This window comes from Podarcis vaucheri (genome assembly GCF_965113315.1).
Source record: "Podarcis vaucheri genome assembly, chromosome: 17".
Classification (NCBI taxonomy): domain Eukaryota; kingdom Metazoa; phylum Chordata; class Lepidosauria; order Squamata; family Lacertidae; genus Podarcis; species Podarcis vaucheri.
This window is the reverse complement of record NC_138755.1, coordinates 30,407,515-30,425,324: the sequence shown is the minus strand read 5'-3', so window position 1 is coordinate 30,425,324 and position 17,810 is coordinate 30,407,515. Positions and strand designations below refer to the sequence as shown.

General features: G+C 43.3%; 1 protein-coding gene and 1 long non-coding RNA gene across 3 annotated transcripts in view; one reads left to right on the top strand and one right to left on the bottom strand.

Moving 5' to 3' along the window:
• The window catches only part of SLC44A1 (solute carrier family 44 member 1), an 89,119-nt gene extending 76,287 nt beyond the window's left edge, over positions 1 to 12,832 (top strand). Inside the window, exons 15-16 of one of the 2 annotated variants that reach the window (XM_082204804.1) lie at positions 1,821 to 1,901; positions 8,829 to 12,832. In XM_082204804.1, the coding sequence (XP_082060930.1) occupies positions 1,821 to 1,901; positions 8,829 to 8,837 (90 nt within the window). In that variant the 3' untranslated portion in view covers positions 8,838 to 12,832. Of the gene's footprint in view, positions 1 to 1,820; positions 2,126 to 8,828 lie in introns of those variants that run through there. The other variant, XM_082204803.1, reaches the window with a different exon arrangement.
• Positions 4,247 to 6,127, bottom strand: LOC309522208. Its single transcript, XR_014214980.1, has 2 exons — positions 5,774 to 6,127; positions 4,247 to 5,743 (listed from the first exon to the last, which is right to left on the bottom strand). It is a non-coding gene; the product is annotated as an uncharacterized lncRNA (long non-coding RNA).
• Positions 12,833 to 17,810: the final 4,978 nt, after the last annotated feature.

Below are 17,810 nucleotides of genomic sequence, written 5' to 3'. Positions count from 1 at the left end.
CTTCTGAATACAAGGAATCATGTAGTGAAAAGAGCTTAAGAGTAGTGATAGGAGGAACTCTATTCTGGTTTGCTTCATCATCTGGCTTGTCTATTTGTGTTTTCTTAGCATATAAATCTGGCACGTAGGAAAGTGCTTGAAAGTTCAGTTCTTGTTTCCTGTGATGGCAGTCCAGCAAGATAGATAGATAGATAGATAGATAGATAGATAGATAGATAGATAGATGCTAGTGGCAACAGTCCAGTAAGATAAAGATATACAGTATATATGGGGGAGAGAGCCATGTACTCAATCAGTTGCTTCTTTGAGGGTTCTGTGCTGTATCTGCTTGCTCTGCTGAAGAAGCAAGCACTAGGGAATCTTGCTGGACCCTCGACCATATTTTGCAGGGAAACAGTATACAGTGGTACCTCGGGTTAAGAACTTAATTCCTTCTGGAGGTCTGTTCTTAACCTGAAACTGTTCTTAACCTAAAGCACCACTTTAGCTAATGGGGCCTCCTGCTGCCACCATGCCGCCAGAGCACAATTTCTGTTCTTATCCTGAAGCAAAGTTCTCAACCCGAGGTACTATTTCTGGGTTAGCGGAGTCTGTAACCTGAAGCGTATGTAACCTGAAGTGTATGTAACCCGAGGTACCACTGTACCATGGTTTTCTGCTTTGGATATTGTGGTAAACTGTTGTTTGACACAAACCAGAACACAACTAATGGAAATCTAGTGCTCAAGAGCGTCAAGTTAGGAGCGGGGACAAAGTGGTTTATATCACCACACGGCTCTGAAGTTCCCTGGGGAGTCTCAGGCCAGTCACATCAGAGGATTGTTGTGAGAATGACATGGAGATGGACAACCTTGCACGTGACCCTGAGTTCATTGGAGGAAGAGTGGATAGTAGTGTAATAAACAAACAACAATCATTAAAGCAGAGAGCATGTGGAGAGAGGGAGGGAAGGGAGCACAAGTGCCAGATTTATTCCTGCAGCACCAAAGTGTGGCTTGACATTACTTGCAAGCCAACTCATCATCTTGTTATATTTACAAGAGCATGGGCAATAATGTCCCAGGGCCACCAGAGGAGGAAGGGTACCCAACAAGCATATCAGGAGTGCACCTCTTGCCCAAGCAACCCAGCTGGCACTGGGAAGAGGTCACGAAAACCGTAGGACAGTGGGTGGTAGTTCTGTGGTCTGGCTGACAGGGACTGGTTTTCCCTATCTGGAAGCCCGGGTCTCATAACACAGGGGAAAATAACCAAGTACCTATCATACCTCCTGGCAGCTCTTTAAAAGCATGGAAGACAAATCAAGGGAGGAAAATTCTCTCCACCATCTTCTCCAGTATTCCAAAGACTGTAGTCTTCAACCGTTTCAGATCCAACCCAAACATGCATTTGGGGGAACCATTTCTTAAATATTTTATCATCTGCTTACATGGCATTAGTAAAAGGGTAAAGGTAAAAGAGCCCTGGACGGTTAAGTCCAGTCAAAGGCGACTATGGGGTGCAGGGCTCCTCTCGCTTTCAGGCCGAGGGAGCCAGCATTTGTCCGCAGACAGCTTTCCGGGTCATGTGGCCAGCAGGACTAAACTGCTTCTGGTGCAACGGGACACCGTGACAGAAGCCAGAGTGCACGGAAACACAGTTTACCTTTACCTATTTATCTACTCGCACTGGCGTGCTTTCGAGCTGATAGGTTGGCAGTAGTGCTGCTATTGTGACCCATCTTAGATGAGGCTCAGTATTGGGCCCCAGCCCCCCAAGTGAAGAATGATTTTCTATGATCATGAGTCATGATGGAGGACCTTTTCCTTACCGTCTTTCAGGAATTTGTGGAGAACAGCAGAAAAGCAATGAAGGAAGCTGGCAGGGGAGTTGGAGCCGAAGGCAGGGAGCTCAAGCCAATGGTAGGTCCTCTGGAAGAAGTGGCTGCTCTCTTCCAAGAGTTTCACGTGTACTTCCTGTCCCTTTCTGTTTTCACTGACTATGCTTCTTCAGGAGAAGTCTTTGTCGTTTGTGTCACTCAGGATGTTCTGCTTTTTTTGTTTGTGAGCTTGCCTATCACCTGGATGGCAGAGTTTTTGTCACAGCTGAGACCATCTCCCATAAAAGTAAGCTGAAAGGAACTGTATCTTCATGCTTCTACTGTGTTTCTCTAACCCCAGAGCGCAACCGAATTCTCTCAGTAGTGATGTTACTGGTACTCAAAATTACCTTTGGGTTGTATACATAGAGAGGGGGAAACAGTCAATATGAAACATATATAACTATGTGCCCAGGTATCCTTTTTGTGGTAGGGTTTCAAAACTTAGTCCATGGTTTTAACTTGACATTTACTATCCTTTTGTTGGAAAATAAGATATTAGACTGAGTTGCTAATAGGATTCTGGAAGGCACAGTGGCTATCGCTATGAGTCACTTGCCCTCCCTCCACTCCAATTTGCTGCCTCTGGGTACCTGATATATCTGGCTGATAAATTCTGAGGTGATTTGGAGTGATTCCAGCTTGTTCAATTCCCTGTTTATTTCCAGCCACATAAGCCAATTCACTTCAGCCTGATTTTGACGCTTAAACACTCATTTTTTTAAGTTTCCACGCATTCCTCCATCATCAAGGAAGTTGATACAGTTACTCCTTTCAACCTGCTAAAGTAACATTTCTCCTAATTCTTCTCTCTTTGTCATTATTCTTTCTGTGTTTCAACATTGTGCCTGGTGGAGAAATGTGGATTTGGGCTCCCTCACTTCAAACACGTCCTTTTTCCATTTTAACATGCAGTAACTTTTTGATAAGTCATGAAATTCTTGGAGATAAGAGAAAGCCAGGAAACAGTATGAAGAAATTATATATTTCATGTACTCCATATTGATAGCGATACTGAAGCAACATGTCCCGTCCCCCTGCCGCAATATAATACTTGTGGCTGGTTCATACTATACGTTGGGGCAAATTTTTGCAGCCGGATACATTGACTTGGCAAGAGTAACATATACAAATGAGCTCATACCTCTCAGAATTAGATGTTGCGACCCTTATAATCTCCCTTGAAAAACTGAGAACTCTTAACCCAGCTCTTAAGCCAGGTTTCTCCAACCTCAAGTCCCCAGATGTTGCTGAACTACAACCCCCATCATGTCCACCAGCATGGCTGATGGCCAGGGATAATGGGATTTGTAGTCATTCATACCTGGGGACCCAGCATTGGGAAAAGCTGTATTGATTCCTTTTCACCGGTGCTCAGTTGGCAGTGCTCTTCTTTTTCAAATGCATAGGTGGGCATGATTTACATGGGGCAGGGGTCTGTGGATTTCCCCCCCTCTCCCCATAATTTGATCACTCCTTTTCACTCAAAGCAGGTCTAATGTTTGGCTGTGAGTTATCAAAAAATGAGTTGATACAAATGCATTTGTAAACTAGCTTGTAAGATTAGTTGATATAATCAATGTAAATGACAGCTATCACAAATAGTTTTTAAGGCTGACATGAGCGTTAAGTGAGGAGAAGATCCTGCACTTTGCTCTTCAATGGTCTTAACCATGCATTAGACTTCAGGGGGTCTAAGGAGCTGAAAAGGAAAGACTAGTTGCTGGCTAACTAAGCCTACAACATAATTAGTGTAATAATTGCTAAAAATGGCCCATGCGCTGGCGCCCATGTGACCAATTTGTCTGAGGATATGAACTAGCCAGAAGACAATATGGTAGGGTGACCACGGAATAGCACTCAAAACAGAGGGCAACACCAATGCATGTTTATGAACTTGTGAGAGCCTCCCAGAACACAAGAACGCAATAAAACGGATTGGCAGTAGGCCCACGCCAAACACAGGGAGATATTTCTTCATAGAGCACAATTAACACATTGACGTAGCTGCTTTATTAAACATGAACATAGATGCCTCCTGAAAGTCATTAGATAAATTCATGAAAGTTCAGTTTCTCGGAGGCTACTAGTAATGAATGATAACTCAGAATGAGACCTAAGTGTGCAGAGGCTGCAAACTTCTAATAACAGTGTGCCAGATGTTTGGGGGCAGGCAATAGGGGGTGCTCTGCTTTTGAGCTTTCTGGGAACTTCTGCATGATCAAGGCTGGAAACAGAATATTTGACTAGATAGATATTTGATCTGATTCAGCAAGGAAGTTCTAATATTCCTTTCGCATGTTTGCTCAGGGACCTGCCAATCCTCTCGGTAGCCCTGATTGCTACAGTTTGAAGCTGAAGCTAAAAATTAACATTTTTGGGGGGGGAGGGGACATAATGCTAAACAACAAATAACTCTGCACAATCCTCAGGCTTGCATGCTCCTCCTTTCTCTCTTCTCTTGGCATAGCTGTCTGAAGATCAGAAGCACTTGCTTCCTGATACATCCAAACCCAAACTGCTTAGAGTTAGTTCAAACAAGCCAAGATCAAAATGTGTTTTATGATCTTGACTTGTTCACCAAAAAGGAAAAAGACAAAATAAACAAGTGGAGAGGCCTCTAGGTCTAATCAGCAGGTCCACAGACTCTTTTGATCAGGCCCAGTCTTGCTCCCTCCACTGCTCTCGCCAGTTTCCTCTTCTCCACCCATCTCTTCCTCTGCTTTTCCCCATCCCAAGCCTCAACCCTGCTGTTTCTGCTGCTGTGAAAAGAGGGAGAGGGAAGCAGCGTGCAGATAAACTCAGAGGCCCAACCGTGACCCATGGTGATCAGGGCACTGTAGCATCCTTCCAAAAAATGCTGTCGCTACCACATCTAGAACTGTGCTGTCAGAAGCTGGGCTATTAATTGGGCACACAGCTTTGTACAAACAAACCTAGTGCAGCTTGTTGGTTTATCTAGGTTCAGCCAGAGAGAAAAATCACACAATATATATCCACATTGGAAAAGTTTAACTAATATGTCTAATTTTTCAGACCTTCATTCTCGTATCAATCAAATCTCTGTTTATTGTGCCAAAGACGGAAAACCAGTGCAGTAGAAAAGTTTTTAGTGTCAGTGCAGCATACATTTTTCAATTATGCTTATGAATCTATGTTCTAAATATGCACTGTTCTGAAAAATTATCTCTACTGGTACTTTGTAGTAAAAACAATTAATGCACTGGTGGGATCCTTAGGCAAAATGTATAATTGGGTTAAAAGATTCAAGGAAACTGCAGGAAAAGTAAGATTCTTATGTTTACGATGTGATCAGATTGATTGTTTATACAAATTGTGTTAAAACTGACTAAGTTTTTAAAAAGTGTCTGTGTATGTATATATTATGTACACAAGCACATAAATATATACAATATTACCCAGGAATAATTTTTTTCAGGGCTTTTTAGATAATACTAGATAAAATTTTAAAATGTCATACTTTTATTTTAAGGGGAAGATTGGTTATTTTCAATTATTAAAGATAAAAAGGCCAAAAAGAAAAGAAAGAAGCTGGGCTATTAACAGACGTAATACTTATTATAGGTGTTGGTACATGCATACTATGGTTCTCATGCAAATGGAAAAAAGCATAAGCCGCACTGTAGTAGATTCTCTGTCATCAGAATTAGACCCACTGCTTTCTTTCTGGGGGTACGCAGCGGGTACACATACCCCTAAACTTTTTGCGTTGCCCCAACCGACGGACCGATATGCCAGCTGTCTCCGCAGTAGCAGCGTGGACTGGAGCTCTGTCATTCTCCCCGCTGGTGCCAGGGGAGGGGAGTCTGGGGTGGCCGTAGTGGAGGCGCTGGCGCTGCTCCTCCTCGCTCAAGCCGCTGAGCGCTTGCCCCTACTCGCTCAAGCCGACCCCACTGCTGCTGGGGGTCTTCCCGTCCTCTCAGCGCCGCCACCTCGGGTCCCTCGTCCAGGGTTTGGGGGGGGGAGGAAGGGTGCGAGGAGAGCGGGAGCAGCCAAAATGAGAGTACCCTAAACATTTTTTAAGGGGGAAAAGCACTGATTAGGCCTACATATATTTTGTAGCTATTTTATTTATTTATTTAACTTAACTATTTATAAGGCACCTTTTCACAACCAGACCAGTGGATTTTCCATTGCACTTGGCTAGTTGTTGTTTTTCACTTGCACGTTTTATTAATGTTTGTCGTTGACGCATGAAGGCAGATTCCCCCTTGATCTGACTTAGGCACCTGAATGAAGTTATCCATATAATAATAATAAGAAGAAGAGTTTGGATTTGATATCCCGCCTTTCACTCCCCTTCAGGAGTCTCAAAGCGGCTAACATTCTCCTTTCCCTTCCTCCCCCACAACAAACACTCTGTGAGGTGAGTGGGGCTGAGAGACTTCACAGAAGTGTGACTAGTACAAGATCACCCAGCAGTTGCATGTGGAGGAGCGGAGACACGAACCCGGTTTCTCAGATTACGTGACTACCGCTCTTAACCACTACACCACACTGGCTCACAAAGCAAAGACTGAATGCAGCTGACCATTTACCAAGTGATGACTTCCCACAGAACGCATGTTGATGGCTTCCGTTGCTGCCAAGCAACAGGGCGGATTTCCCCACACACCTGTGCAAAAGCAGAAAGCTGAGGAAGCAGGGAAGTGTTCAAATTGTTTCCGTCACATGGTTGTGTATCACAGACCGTGTGGTTCCGTATCGTGTCGTGGACAGGGTGTGAGCTTTGGATCAGGAACACAACCAGCTCTGTCACGAAGCTGCACTCTCTCAGCCTAACTTGCCTCATGGGGTTGTGAGGATAAAATGGGATCAACAGCACATAAGCCAAGCTTAGCTCACCGAATGAAGAGCCACATACAAATCTGAAGTAGGCTTTAGTAAATTCTCAGTTGATAGACAAGCAAAATGCTTTCCAGAGCCTTCTGAGATTGTGAGAGCCTGTGGCATTTGAAACATGTAGTTTGTTTTGTTTGGATCCACTTCGTTCATATAGTAGAGAAACTGATCTAATCATTCAACCAAAGCAGGCACCTGAGCATCTTTCCAAAATGCTAGGGTGATGAACTTTTTAAATTTTATAATTCTAAAGGTGGGTTTTTTATAGGCTGTTGACTGAATTTTGATTCCTGAAGAGCTTTCTGGTGTCCCTAATTCGTGGCTCACCAAGTTTGTTAAAATGAATTGTTTTTAACTTTGAGCAGGATTCTGAGAACTGGTTCTGCACAGAAAAGAGCTATGCAGTCTTCTGCTTGCTGAAGAGCAGCTCCACCATAATTTGTGGCAAACCGTTTTTGAAACTCTGAGGTGTTGTTGTTTTTAAACACCACCAGACATGAAAAGTAGACCTTTGGATCCTGGCCTTTGCTATGGCTTGAAAAAAGAAGCATATACGAACAATATCATTTCCAAAAAGTGTGTGTGTGTGTGTGTGACTTTAATGTAATTTTATTTTGAAACAGAGTTAAAAAGAAACTCAAACTCAACTCTATACATGCACAACACAGCAAGGTTACTAAAGGAATTAAGAAACTCACTGATTACTATCCTTATTATATTGTGCTTTGGGAGAACTAGCTCACTAACTATATTATTATTAATTTAATTGGTATGCCATCCTTCATCTGAAGATCACAGTGTGGTTCACAACATAAAAAATACAAAGCAAGAACACAAAATGCATAATAAAAGCAAACCAATAAACCCCCTTCCACAAACACCATAGGGTGTTTATATATATATTGTATATGACATGTGTATCAGCATAAGATGGGCATTTGTACTTTATTGAAATTTGATTAGGAGTTTGAAGGGCTTGCATATAGAAAACAAACAGAAACCATGGTACCATAATATCTCTTTAAAACCAGGATTCCTCATTGATTAAGTTTGTACATATGTCTCCCAGTTTTTATTCAGCCACTGGCATTTAGATGATTGTTTGGATGCTTTAGAATATGTGCTATACAAAACTTTTTTGCTGTATGTGATTGCTTAATTAGGTATATGCAGGAATCCATGGTCATTGGGTTCAAAATGTTGAGGAAGCATAGCTTTGGGAGTTACCTGCAGTAGACTAATCTGGAGAAAATTCTGGTAGTAAAAAGCAACCATTTCCCCAAACTCCTGTATTGTTGGACATTCACACCCTAGATGAAAGTATGAGCCAGTCTGACTGTCTGTATCCCTTAGAATAAAACCATAGTTTTGATGCAGGTCCCTGGTCAGCAGGAAGGGACAGCAGCGTTTACTTGATTTTCCATCACCAGTGAGGTTCAGCATGGTGCAAATGCACTGGCAGAGGCAGTCCAGTGCCCCCTGCTGGTGTTTGCACTGCGCCCCTACCTTGCCCCTTTTCCTCCCGGTAAGTCATAGCAACACCGAAAGCAGAAAGCCAGGTATGTGCCATCACCTCTCCCCACCGTTGGAATATTCCGCCTGCTGAGAATTTTGTACAGTATTATGCTTCCTTTACGTTAGTGGTGTCGATTGCTAAAGTTTCAAAAGAACTCCGCAAAGGCATCTTTGTATTTTTGTATTTTTAAAGGAGGCTTCCCAGAATTAATGTTTCACTTTTTAATATCAGAATACTAGGGGAAATCAGACAAGCATTATTAAATTAAATGCCTGGTAATTACACAGCACACTATAAGTTACCAACACAATTAATTAATGAAACATCGTAGAATTTCCTAAGAACCTCCATGTAGCGAGACTTCTGTATGCACATTTTCTTGAGGATATTCTGTTGCAAAAACCAACATCCCCACTCCCCATTCTTTAGTAAATTAATGCACTACATTAAATTTTGCCGGCTTGAATTTCAAATGCAGATAACTTTTCAGAATTACTGTGCTGGTTATGATGGTGCTTTTCTGCCTGTAAACATCAGCGTCTTTTTTTAATCATTTCCTAACTTCATTTATGACTTATTTATATTTTCCAGGCCTCTTGAGCAAGTTCTTCTTGAAGCTGGTCAGCCATGATGGAAACCATCAACATTCCAAAACAATATCTATCTTATCTTATCTTATCTATCTCTCTATATATATCTATATATATATATATATATTATTTAAAAAGCAGCCAAAATCAGAGAAAAGGAACAGGGATTTAATACTTTTTTAATGATTATTTTTGTGAAACATGTACTCTTTTCATACGGGTGGCTTTTACAAGCAACTTTTATCATTGTTCCATTTCAAATTCTAAACCATTGTGGTTTGTGGCAGAGCTATGATTGTAATCCGATTAAGATATTTCACAAGTTGGAGAAGGATTCCATAATATTTTAAAAGAATCGTGTAAGATTGCCTATTTGGAATAACGTAAGTGGGTCAAGTAATTTTCCCTCGTGGTTATTTTAATGAGCATAAATCTTTGAAACTCAATGGATAATGACTGTTCTGGAGGGGGAAATCCTTCATAGATTTTTTTTTTAAAAAAAAGAACTGGGATGAATAATACATTAATCATGTTGGATTTTGCTTGCTTTTTCGCAATGGGATGCTAATAAGATCCAGTAAGTTCAACTTAATCCAGTTTTTTTCCTCATTAACACATTAGACAATTTATATCTAACACATTTTTAAGAAAACCTAACCAACTCCTCAGGTATTTAGATATTGAGACAGCCCCTGAATCTGTGAAGGACAAACTAAAGGCATATGAGGGAGGATGAGTTTTATATTATGCAATTTTTGTCCTCTTTCACCTTATCATTTCCCCTTGAGTTCAGTATCGCCCTTTGCACATCATTGTTCCTTTGAACTACGCAAACTCTTTAAATAAGCAGTTGGACAGCAGGCTTCGAAAGCTCGGCCTCAGATATATACATTACTGTTCCTCCGTGACTACATGGAGAGAGAGACCATACACAACTATACACAAAAAGAAAAATTAAGTACTGTAAGTCATTTAAGTTTCTCTTTACGGTTAGAACCATTTCTTGGTCTTGGTTTTCATTGTACGTTTGGTTATTAGTGGAGTACGGTGGGGAAGAGCAGACAAATCTTTTGCGGGTGGGGAATAATGTCACTGCCTTAGTATCTAAAGCAGTTCTTGAAGTGGCCTCTGTGCATTCAATGCTCATGGTACCTGAGTGCCACATGAATACTTCAGAAACTTCCAGACAGCAATATTTTTGTCCTTTTCTACCTTTCCCACACTCCGAGAAGGAAGGATCGAGCTGCTATCTTGGTTATTGGAGTGGCGAGACACATGTTGTGGTGGCAGAGGCCGTATGCTTGAGCACGCCAAACGCTTATATAGGAAGTGGGGTATTTGAAGCATAGCACTGGCTTGCGGAAGGATGTTGATGCTCCCCCCTCCAATAACTGCTTCAGCCCAAAGCCCCCCCCCCCATCCAAGAGTCCACCCAGAGAACATGAGTTGTGAGACAAAAAACGCTAAGAGAGAAGGGTTCAGTGGCCTTTGTTCTCCACCCATATTGCACTTTAAATCACCTCCAATCTTTCCAGTCCCTAGGAAGTTGGTATAGCCCCTATACTTGGACGTAGTTCTGCTGTTCGTGTCTGGCTGTCCCTTACCATAGTGAAAACACGTGGGAATATCTCTTGGGGTTCTTCATTGAAAGAGTTGAGGACGTTCAGTTTACAGTACAGCCATTTCCTGCCTGTAGATCAGCAGCAGGGAACTGCTAGGCCACCTGAATTTGACCCGCAAGGCCATTTTGGGCAAACTGCGTCTGCCTGTCACTCACTTGACAGCTTATGTGTTAAGATCCCTTACTGCTATTGGTTCTCCTATATGGGGGTCTCAGCACTCAGCACCATAGCACTAACATTAACTGGAAATCTTGGCTGCTGCCTTTTGCTGTGAGAGAGCGGACAGAGGCTTATCTCTGATCTTAGCGCTGTGGATTGGATCTTAGCACCACTAAGATGGGAAATGAGAAAACTGCTACCTGCTCTCTGAAACTAAAAGGCAACATTTCTGACCATCCCTGAGAGCCTAACTTTCAAAGGCTTGATCGGGGCCTCGAAATTCCTTCAACGGTTAAAATCTTACGCTGCACCAGCTCTTTAAGTAACTGGGATTTCCTAGAGAGAGAGAGAGAGCCCTTTCTCTAGGTAGACAGACTTCCCATTAAATGTATGTCCCAGTTTAACAGTGCAAGGTTCTTGTAGGAAAGAACTGAGAGTGCTCTCTGCATTCCTTACATGGCTTTCTCATACAGCAGGTCAGGTAGCAAGACTGCTTTTGAACTATACCATTTTAAATAGCAAGGGGTGTTTGTGTGTGTAGGTCACATGTTTGAACAAGCCCAGTCACCGTATGTCGAATGCTAGCATGTCAGGCTGGGCTAGAACTCTTCTCCCTGACATCTCACCCTGTAGTCTGAAGTCCAATTGGAACAATTGTAGACTCCTCACCTGCCGCTTGTGTAGGCCAGAGAGTGGGACCTTTACAGATAGACATTGCTTTCCAGAAGCTTCCAAAGTTTGACAGGGCTCAATCCCCATTAATGCAAATGCACAGAGGCCCCCTGAAGAACTTAATTACGAGTTAAGTAGCTTTCATCTATCCAGTAATAAGAACTTGACCATTTTTATATGTGTTAAATTCCTTTCTTCATTCCTGAGACTCTAAACTGCATAATGAATGCTAATATTCCATTGTTTGGCTTATTGTAATAGTAAATGCTTACAGTGTAATTGCAGAGAATAATTTCATGATCTGTTTATGCGATATATTCCGTTTTGTTACAATTTTTTTAAAAGAACTATTTTTGTTAATGTAAAGTTAAATATTTCAGAGCAGAATTTTTAAACTTTATTGCACTAAATGCAAATGTGGGGAGAGAGAGAGAGAAGTAATGCCTCAATGGATGGATCACTCCTTAAGAGAATCTTTTTCTTTCTTTCTTTTTTGGAAAAAGAGAGCTATTGTTCTAGATAAGCTTAGCTAAATGGGTGCAGACACCCAGTAGAGTTGAATGGCCACCAATTTTTTTATTATAAATGGCTGTTTTGATTCTGTGCTTCCTTTCAAAGGATCAGACCTTTTAAAATTGCTGCTGAAGAAAACATAGCATTCTGTAATTAATTGGTGGTCTTTGCTGTGTAACTAAATGCTTCAGTTTCATTTTTATAAATCATCTGACATCTTAAAACCTTTTCAGACTACTTGCAATAAATTTCAGGACAAGTTTAAAAAAATGGGGGGGGGGGAATAATCCTTTCTCGGTCGGTCACAGAAACCAATCATGGAAGTACATTTTAAGACTAGAAAACTAGATTAGCCTCTGTTCCTGCTAACACTATAACCCAACACGCTTAACTTTTCCAACATAATTATTGCCATGAAATCTTCATTCGGTGTTTTGACATGAATCAACGTTGAATGCATGTGTGTTAGCAGGAACCAAGGCGTTAGTCTAGGCTTAAACTAGAGCACTGCTTTAAGTCTCTTTTAATGTATATATTACATGTTACTGTAAGGATATTTAGGAGGAGAAATAAGAGGAGCCTTAATTTGTTGGAGGAAGTGCCGTGGCTCTGCTATGGCGCTGGGTTTTGGACACCGTTTGCTTCGGTCGCTGGGAGTATGGCAACAACAGTGGGAAGAAAACCTGGGCTCAGCAGGTTGAAAACCACAGAGGCTGGATCCCAAAGCAAGGAAAATGGGTCACTTATATGCAGCTCCTCTGAGGTTAACTGCCGTTAACCTGTTTTAGAAAGGATCACTCGAGACGGGAGGCTTGGATTTGGCTCACCTTGGACATCATCCGAACACCTGCGTTAACAGGTCCCACCAGCTTGTGTTCCCTGCTTGTCGGAAGCCCTGGGAAAAGAGAGGTGCTTTTCCGGAGTTTGAACTTGCAACTAGAATTGTAATCAGAAACAAAAATTTTGTATTTTTGTATACCTTGATTGTGCAGCATTTTTATATACAGGTCCTGTTTTACAAATAAATTTGGTTTCTTAACATGGTGTTTAAAAAGTTTTGTGGCTATTACTTCCCTCAGGCAGCTGCAATCTGCAAAAGACACTACTGTACACATGGCAGCTGATGTCTGAACCCATGCCCCCAAGTGTTCATCCATGTGCAGATGCTCTGGTCATGCTACCTGAAGCCCGGACACTTCTCAGATACACTTCTGACTGTAGACGAATCAGTATACTTGGCCAAGTATTAATGTATTAGAACAGTAACCAATCAAATGTTAGTAATTTCAAGAGGGGCTGTATTCTATAAGACTTCAGCCCATCCCAGGAACATCAGAGGGCACAACGGCTATGCGTTTGGTGTTAAGAAAGTTGTTTTAAAAAAGAAATGTCTGCCCTTAACTTGTGTGTCCTTAAGTCTCAGCCCCTTCCAATTAATCGCTTGAAAGTTTGAGATTCATAACCTAATGATTAAAACAATTAAATAATGCAGCCCTTCTGTGTTTTCTCAGTAGGGTAGGAGAGCTGTGACAAAATTCACATCAGGCTCTTTGGGACAAAATTCACATCAGGCTCTTTGGTTTCACATAGAAGAAGAAGAAGAAGAAGAGTTTGGATTTGATATCCCGCCTTTCACTCCCCTTCAAGAGTCTCAAAGCGGCTAACATTCTCCTTTCCCTTCCTCCCCCACAACAAACACTCTGTGAGGTGAGTGGGGCTGAGAGACTTCACAGAAGTGTGACTGGCCCAAGGTCACCCAGCAGCTGCATGTGGAGGAGCGGAGACGCGATCCCGGTTTCCCAGATTACGTGACTACCGCTCTTAACCACTACACCACACTGGCTCTCGTATGTATGTGGGCAGATGAGTCTAAAAAGCCAGGATACAATTTTTCATGGCTATGGTGGCTCATTTACCAGATGTAATGTATTCTGGATTCAGGGAGGTAGCCGTGTTGGTCTGACGCAGTCAAAATATATAAAATATATGCACATTTCTTCAGATACACACTACGCTTTTCGTGCATGTACACGAAAGCTTATACCACGAACAAACTTAGTTGGTCTCTAAGATGCTACTGGACAATCTTTTTATGTATTTACTTCTGGTAAGTGTATACTGGATTCTGACCAAACTAAACCACCTCGAGAAAAAGTCTTGAGCAGAGTAGCTCCCCTGATGCAAACCTGGTCTATATAACAGGTTAACTACATGCTATAACTTTTCCAGGCTGAACTACTTCAGACTGCAGATAAGGGGTGGCATTTTCAGGCTTCCGCATGAAAAATATGGAAAGAGAACACACTGGGGATAAAGCTAGACTTGACCCATTCTCTTGGACCATCTAGTTTCCCGTGAATGGGCTTGTTGGGTTTCAGTGCAGAAGATAACTGACTCATGTAAGTGACCACCTTCGGCCTGAAGTAGTACAGTCCAGGAAAAATTCCGCCATCTGATGAGCTGCTTGCCTTGATTGCATCTTAGGATCTGGCTCTATAGTTTGCAAGTGGGCAGAGAGGGAAGAGCTTGATGAGGTAGTATTCTTACCTGCCTTCAATCAGCTCTGTGAAGCAACTTGGATTGAATTTTGCCTTTCATCTTTAACAAGCAGAAAGCCTATCTGCCCTCCCAAGGTCTTTGTGAGTTTGCTAGAGGGCAAATAGCAGGTGCGCTTCAAAAGCCAGTGCCCTGCAAGAAGCCTTAAGTGTAAATTGCTCCCCGCAACCCAAGGGGATGGGCTTTGGGCCCCATCCAGCGTTTTCCAGGCATAAATTTTTCAAAGCAGCCCCAGAGCGCTGTCTTCCTCACTTTGCTGTGCTCTGTTTTGAGCAGCTACCTGAATTGGTTCGGCTGTGAACCAAGCTATTCACTGATTTGCGGGGCAAAGAGTTTGGCTGTGTTGCAGCCCAATCAGAGAAGGACTTGCCCATCTTCCATCCATGTAGTGCCGTCTGCTTTGCAGGGCATTTCTGTCAACCTTCCTGGTGTATGCTTGCTCCATTTGCTCCTCCCCAATGGTCTAATTAACTGGAGCAAGCCGAGCGGAGCCATCTCCTGCCTTCTTTGTTTACCGCAAGCCACTTAAGCAAGGATTTCTCACTTAAAGGGTTTTAATTTATCGGAGAGTGTTGCATGCAGTCCAGACCATTGCGAAAATCCGCTGAATTATGGATGGTTTTCATCACACCAGTCAAGCAACTCAGGCCTCCTGCATATGTTGAAGAACCACATGCTGTGGAACTAACTACTCCTAAATGAGTTTATTTCAACTGTCAAATGTCATTTTTAGGGTGGTGGTTTGAGGCACAGAGCATTCCGGAGTACAATACAATTACCGTTTTAGAGAGGGGGGGACTGAGACCAGAGGGTGTTTTCATAAGCAATTTTTAAAATATGAGATAGAAAGTGGAAGCGAGCCATGTTTAAACTGAACTAGCAAAATGTCCAGTGGTGGCTGATGAAGTACAGGGTGCAGGGAGGGAGCGCAGCCTGCAGTTTCTGGCAGTGCTATTTTTCTAGAAAAAGATGTTCTGGAACTCACCATGGACACATCCCTTGCTCTCTTAGAATGGCAATGGTGTCCACCACCTGAGAAGTGCCAGAACTGAGTTCCAGGGAGTTCAGGCTTGGGGGGGGGGGGAGCCCTGGCTCTTGGCCAAATGATTAGTTCAGATCCTTGGCAAAATGACTGGCCATCCCCAAAGGAGAAAGAGGGAAGGGATGATGAGCAAAAGAGGGATGAAGAAGACGACGACACATACAGTGGTACCTTGGTTCTCAAACTAAATACGTTCCAGGAGTCCGTTTGACTCCCGAAACCATTTGAAAACCAAGGCGCGGCTTCCGATTGGCTGCAGGACCTTCCTGCACTCAATCAAAAGAAAAATGTTCGCAAACCGGAACGTTTCCAGGTTTCGGGCGCCGATTTGTTCAGGGGCCAAGCCATTCATGTACCAAGGTACCACTGTACTATTGGCTCTGGTTGTGCCACTGCTGGCTTCTGCCTTGATGCTCATGGTTTTGTCCAACAGATCACTTCTCTCTCTCCCTCTCTCTCTTTCCAGAAGGAATGTGACACTTGACAGAAAATAAGGTTTTCCACCCCAGAGTACGGCAAGGGCCAATGTACCGCAAAGAACCTGGAGAAACCAGTGTAGTGATGAGCACGGAGACACATCACAGACCTCTTAGGTGGTGAACTTGCAGTTACCACTTGTTTCCCAAATACCGAGGCCCATATCATGCAAAAAGGGGGAGGGGAAAATCACATTCAACCTTATTCAGCGCACTTGGTACCAATTTCAGTCCTGGCTAGTGTACTATCTGTACTTCAATGCTGGGACAGAGAGGAATGATGACCAGTTAAGCAGTGATGCTTGGGGTGGAAAAGACGGCAACTTTTGAAGCCTGCTTGACGTTATAGGGGCCCATGTCATTTTAGTCTTGTTAGATGGCCTCTGTAAATGCTGGATGTCCTCCTGGTGTCCGGAACATCTAGTTTTGGGGGGAAACAGTTAGTTTTCAGTAGGTTTCAAGGTCTAGAATGCAATCATTTTCTACTTTGTCCCATGAAATCCAAAGGTCAGCCCTGAGATTCAGACTAAATGTGCATCTTGCCCCTTGTGATTGCACGCTTTGCCCCTGTCTAGAATGTCATGAGTGCCATCGTGGACCATGCTTGCTGCAGTGTAGCCCTCAACTTTATGGTTCCTTCATTTTTATTGCTGTTGTTGCTATCATGTGACAGAGCTCAGGAATGCGCCTTTATATACAGATGAATGTACATTTTTACCAATGGACCTTTTACATCAGCCAAGGGCAAAAGTTTAAAATAAGGTTAGCATTATTGCTATTACTACTATCAACATTGGGTGTATGGGGTGTCAGAGGAGGGGTAGTACCTCTGGTGGGGGACACATCGTGCTCCTTCTGGGGTAGTTTGTCCACCTTTGTTCCTCACCCTGCACTCTGCTCTCACCTGTGGCTCCTAGAAGCTGCCAGCATGGAACGGTGACCGCACCCCAGGAATGGCTTTGACAGGCTAGCTAAACCAAGAGAGGATAGCCAATGGCTCTCAAACCCTTGATGAGCTAGGGACATCCCCTGTATGTGAAAACAGGCTCCAGCAGATATGGATGGACAAGACCAATAGTAGGACCAATGGTCAAGGGGGTGGTTTCTGCATGTAGAGGGGCAGATGGGACTCGTCAACCTGGGAAGGTAGCCCATCTAGGAGAAGAAAAACTCCGATACTAAACCTCCACTACCTTGTAGCCATATTCAGCCACAAGAAAGGCTTCAGGAAAGAATGGCTAAGGAAAAATCCATACCCACTGCCTTGCCTCCTGCCATGGGCCATGAGGCTTCACCTGCTCAGAAGTGACTCCACCTGCTGTGAATCAGCCTTCTTGCTCCTCATGAGAACCAGCTGGCTTCAGCTTTCTTAAGCAGGGTTTCCAGCCTCAGTTGCTGGAAACAACATTCATCATTCCTGGCCAGACCTTGCTGCTTCGTGTGACCTTGGACCCTTGGCTTTCTTGGCCCCGATCATCTGACTATGTGAACTGAGATACCCCTGACCTTAGGATAGGACTGGACTGGACCCGGTATATGGACTCTGCCTCCAGGCAAGTACCCCCCTGAGACTCGACTGGTTGGCTGGCTTCTCCCTCCACTGAGCTCTGCCATGGCTGACAGCATAGGACTATGACACCTCCACTTCGGGAGAATAAATGGTTAAACCAGGCATAGGCAAACTTGGCCCTCCAGATGTTTTGGGACTACAATTCCCATCATCCCTGACCGCTGGTCCTGTTAGCTAGGGATGATGGGACTTGTGGTCCCAAAACATCTGGAGGGCCAAGTTTGGCCATGCCTGGGCTAAACCCTACAGAAATCCAGATTGGGATCCCTAAGACAATTGGCTGGTGCCTTGGATGGTACACCTCCTTCCAGCAACTCCTTGTAGCCAAGCTAGTGCCAAACATATTGCTCTGCTTTCTTTTGCACCACATCAA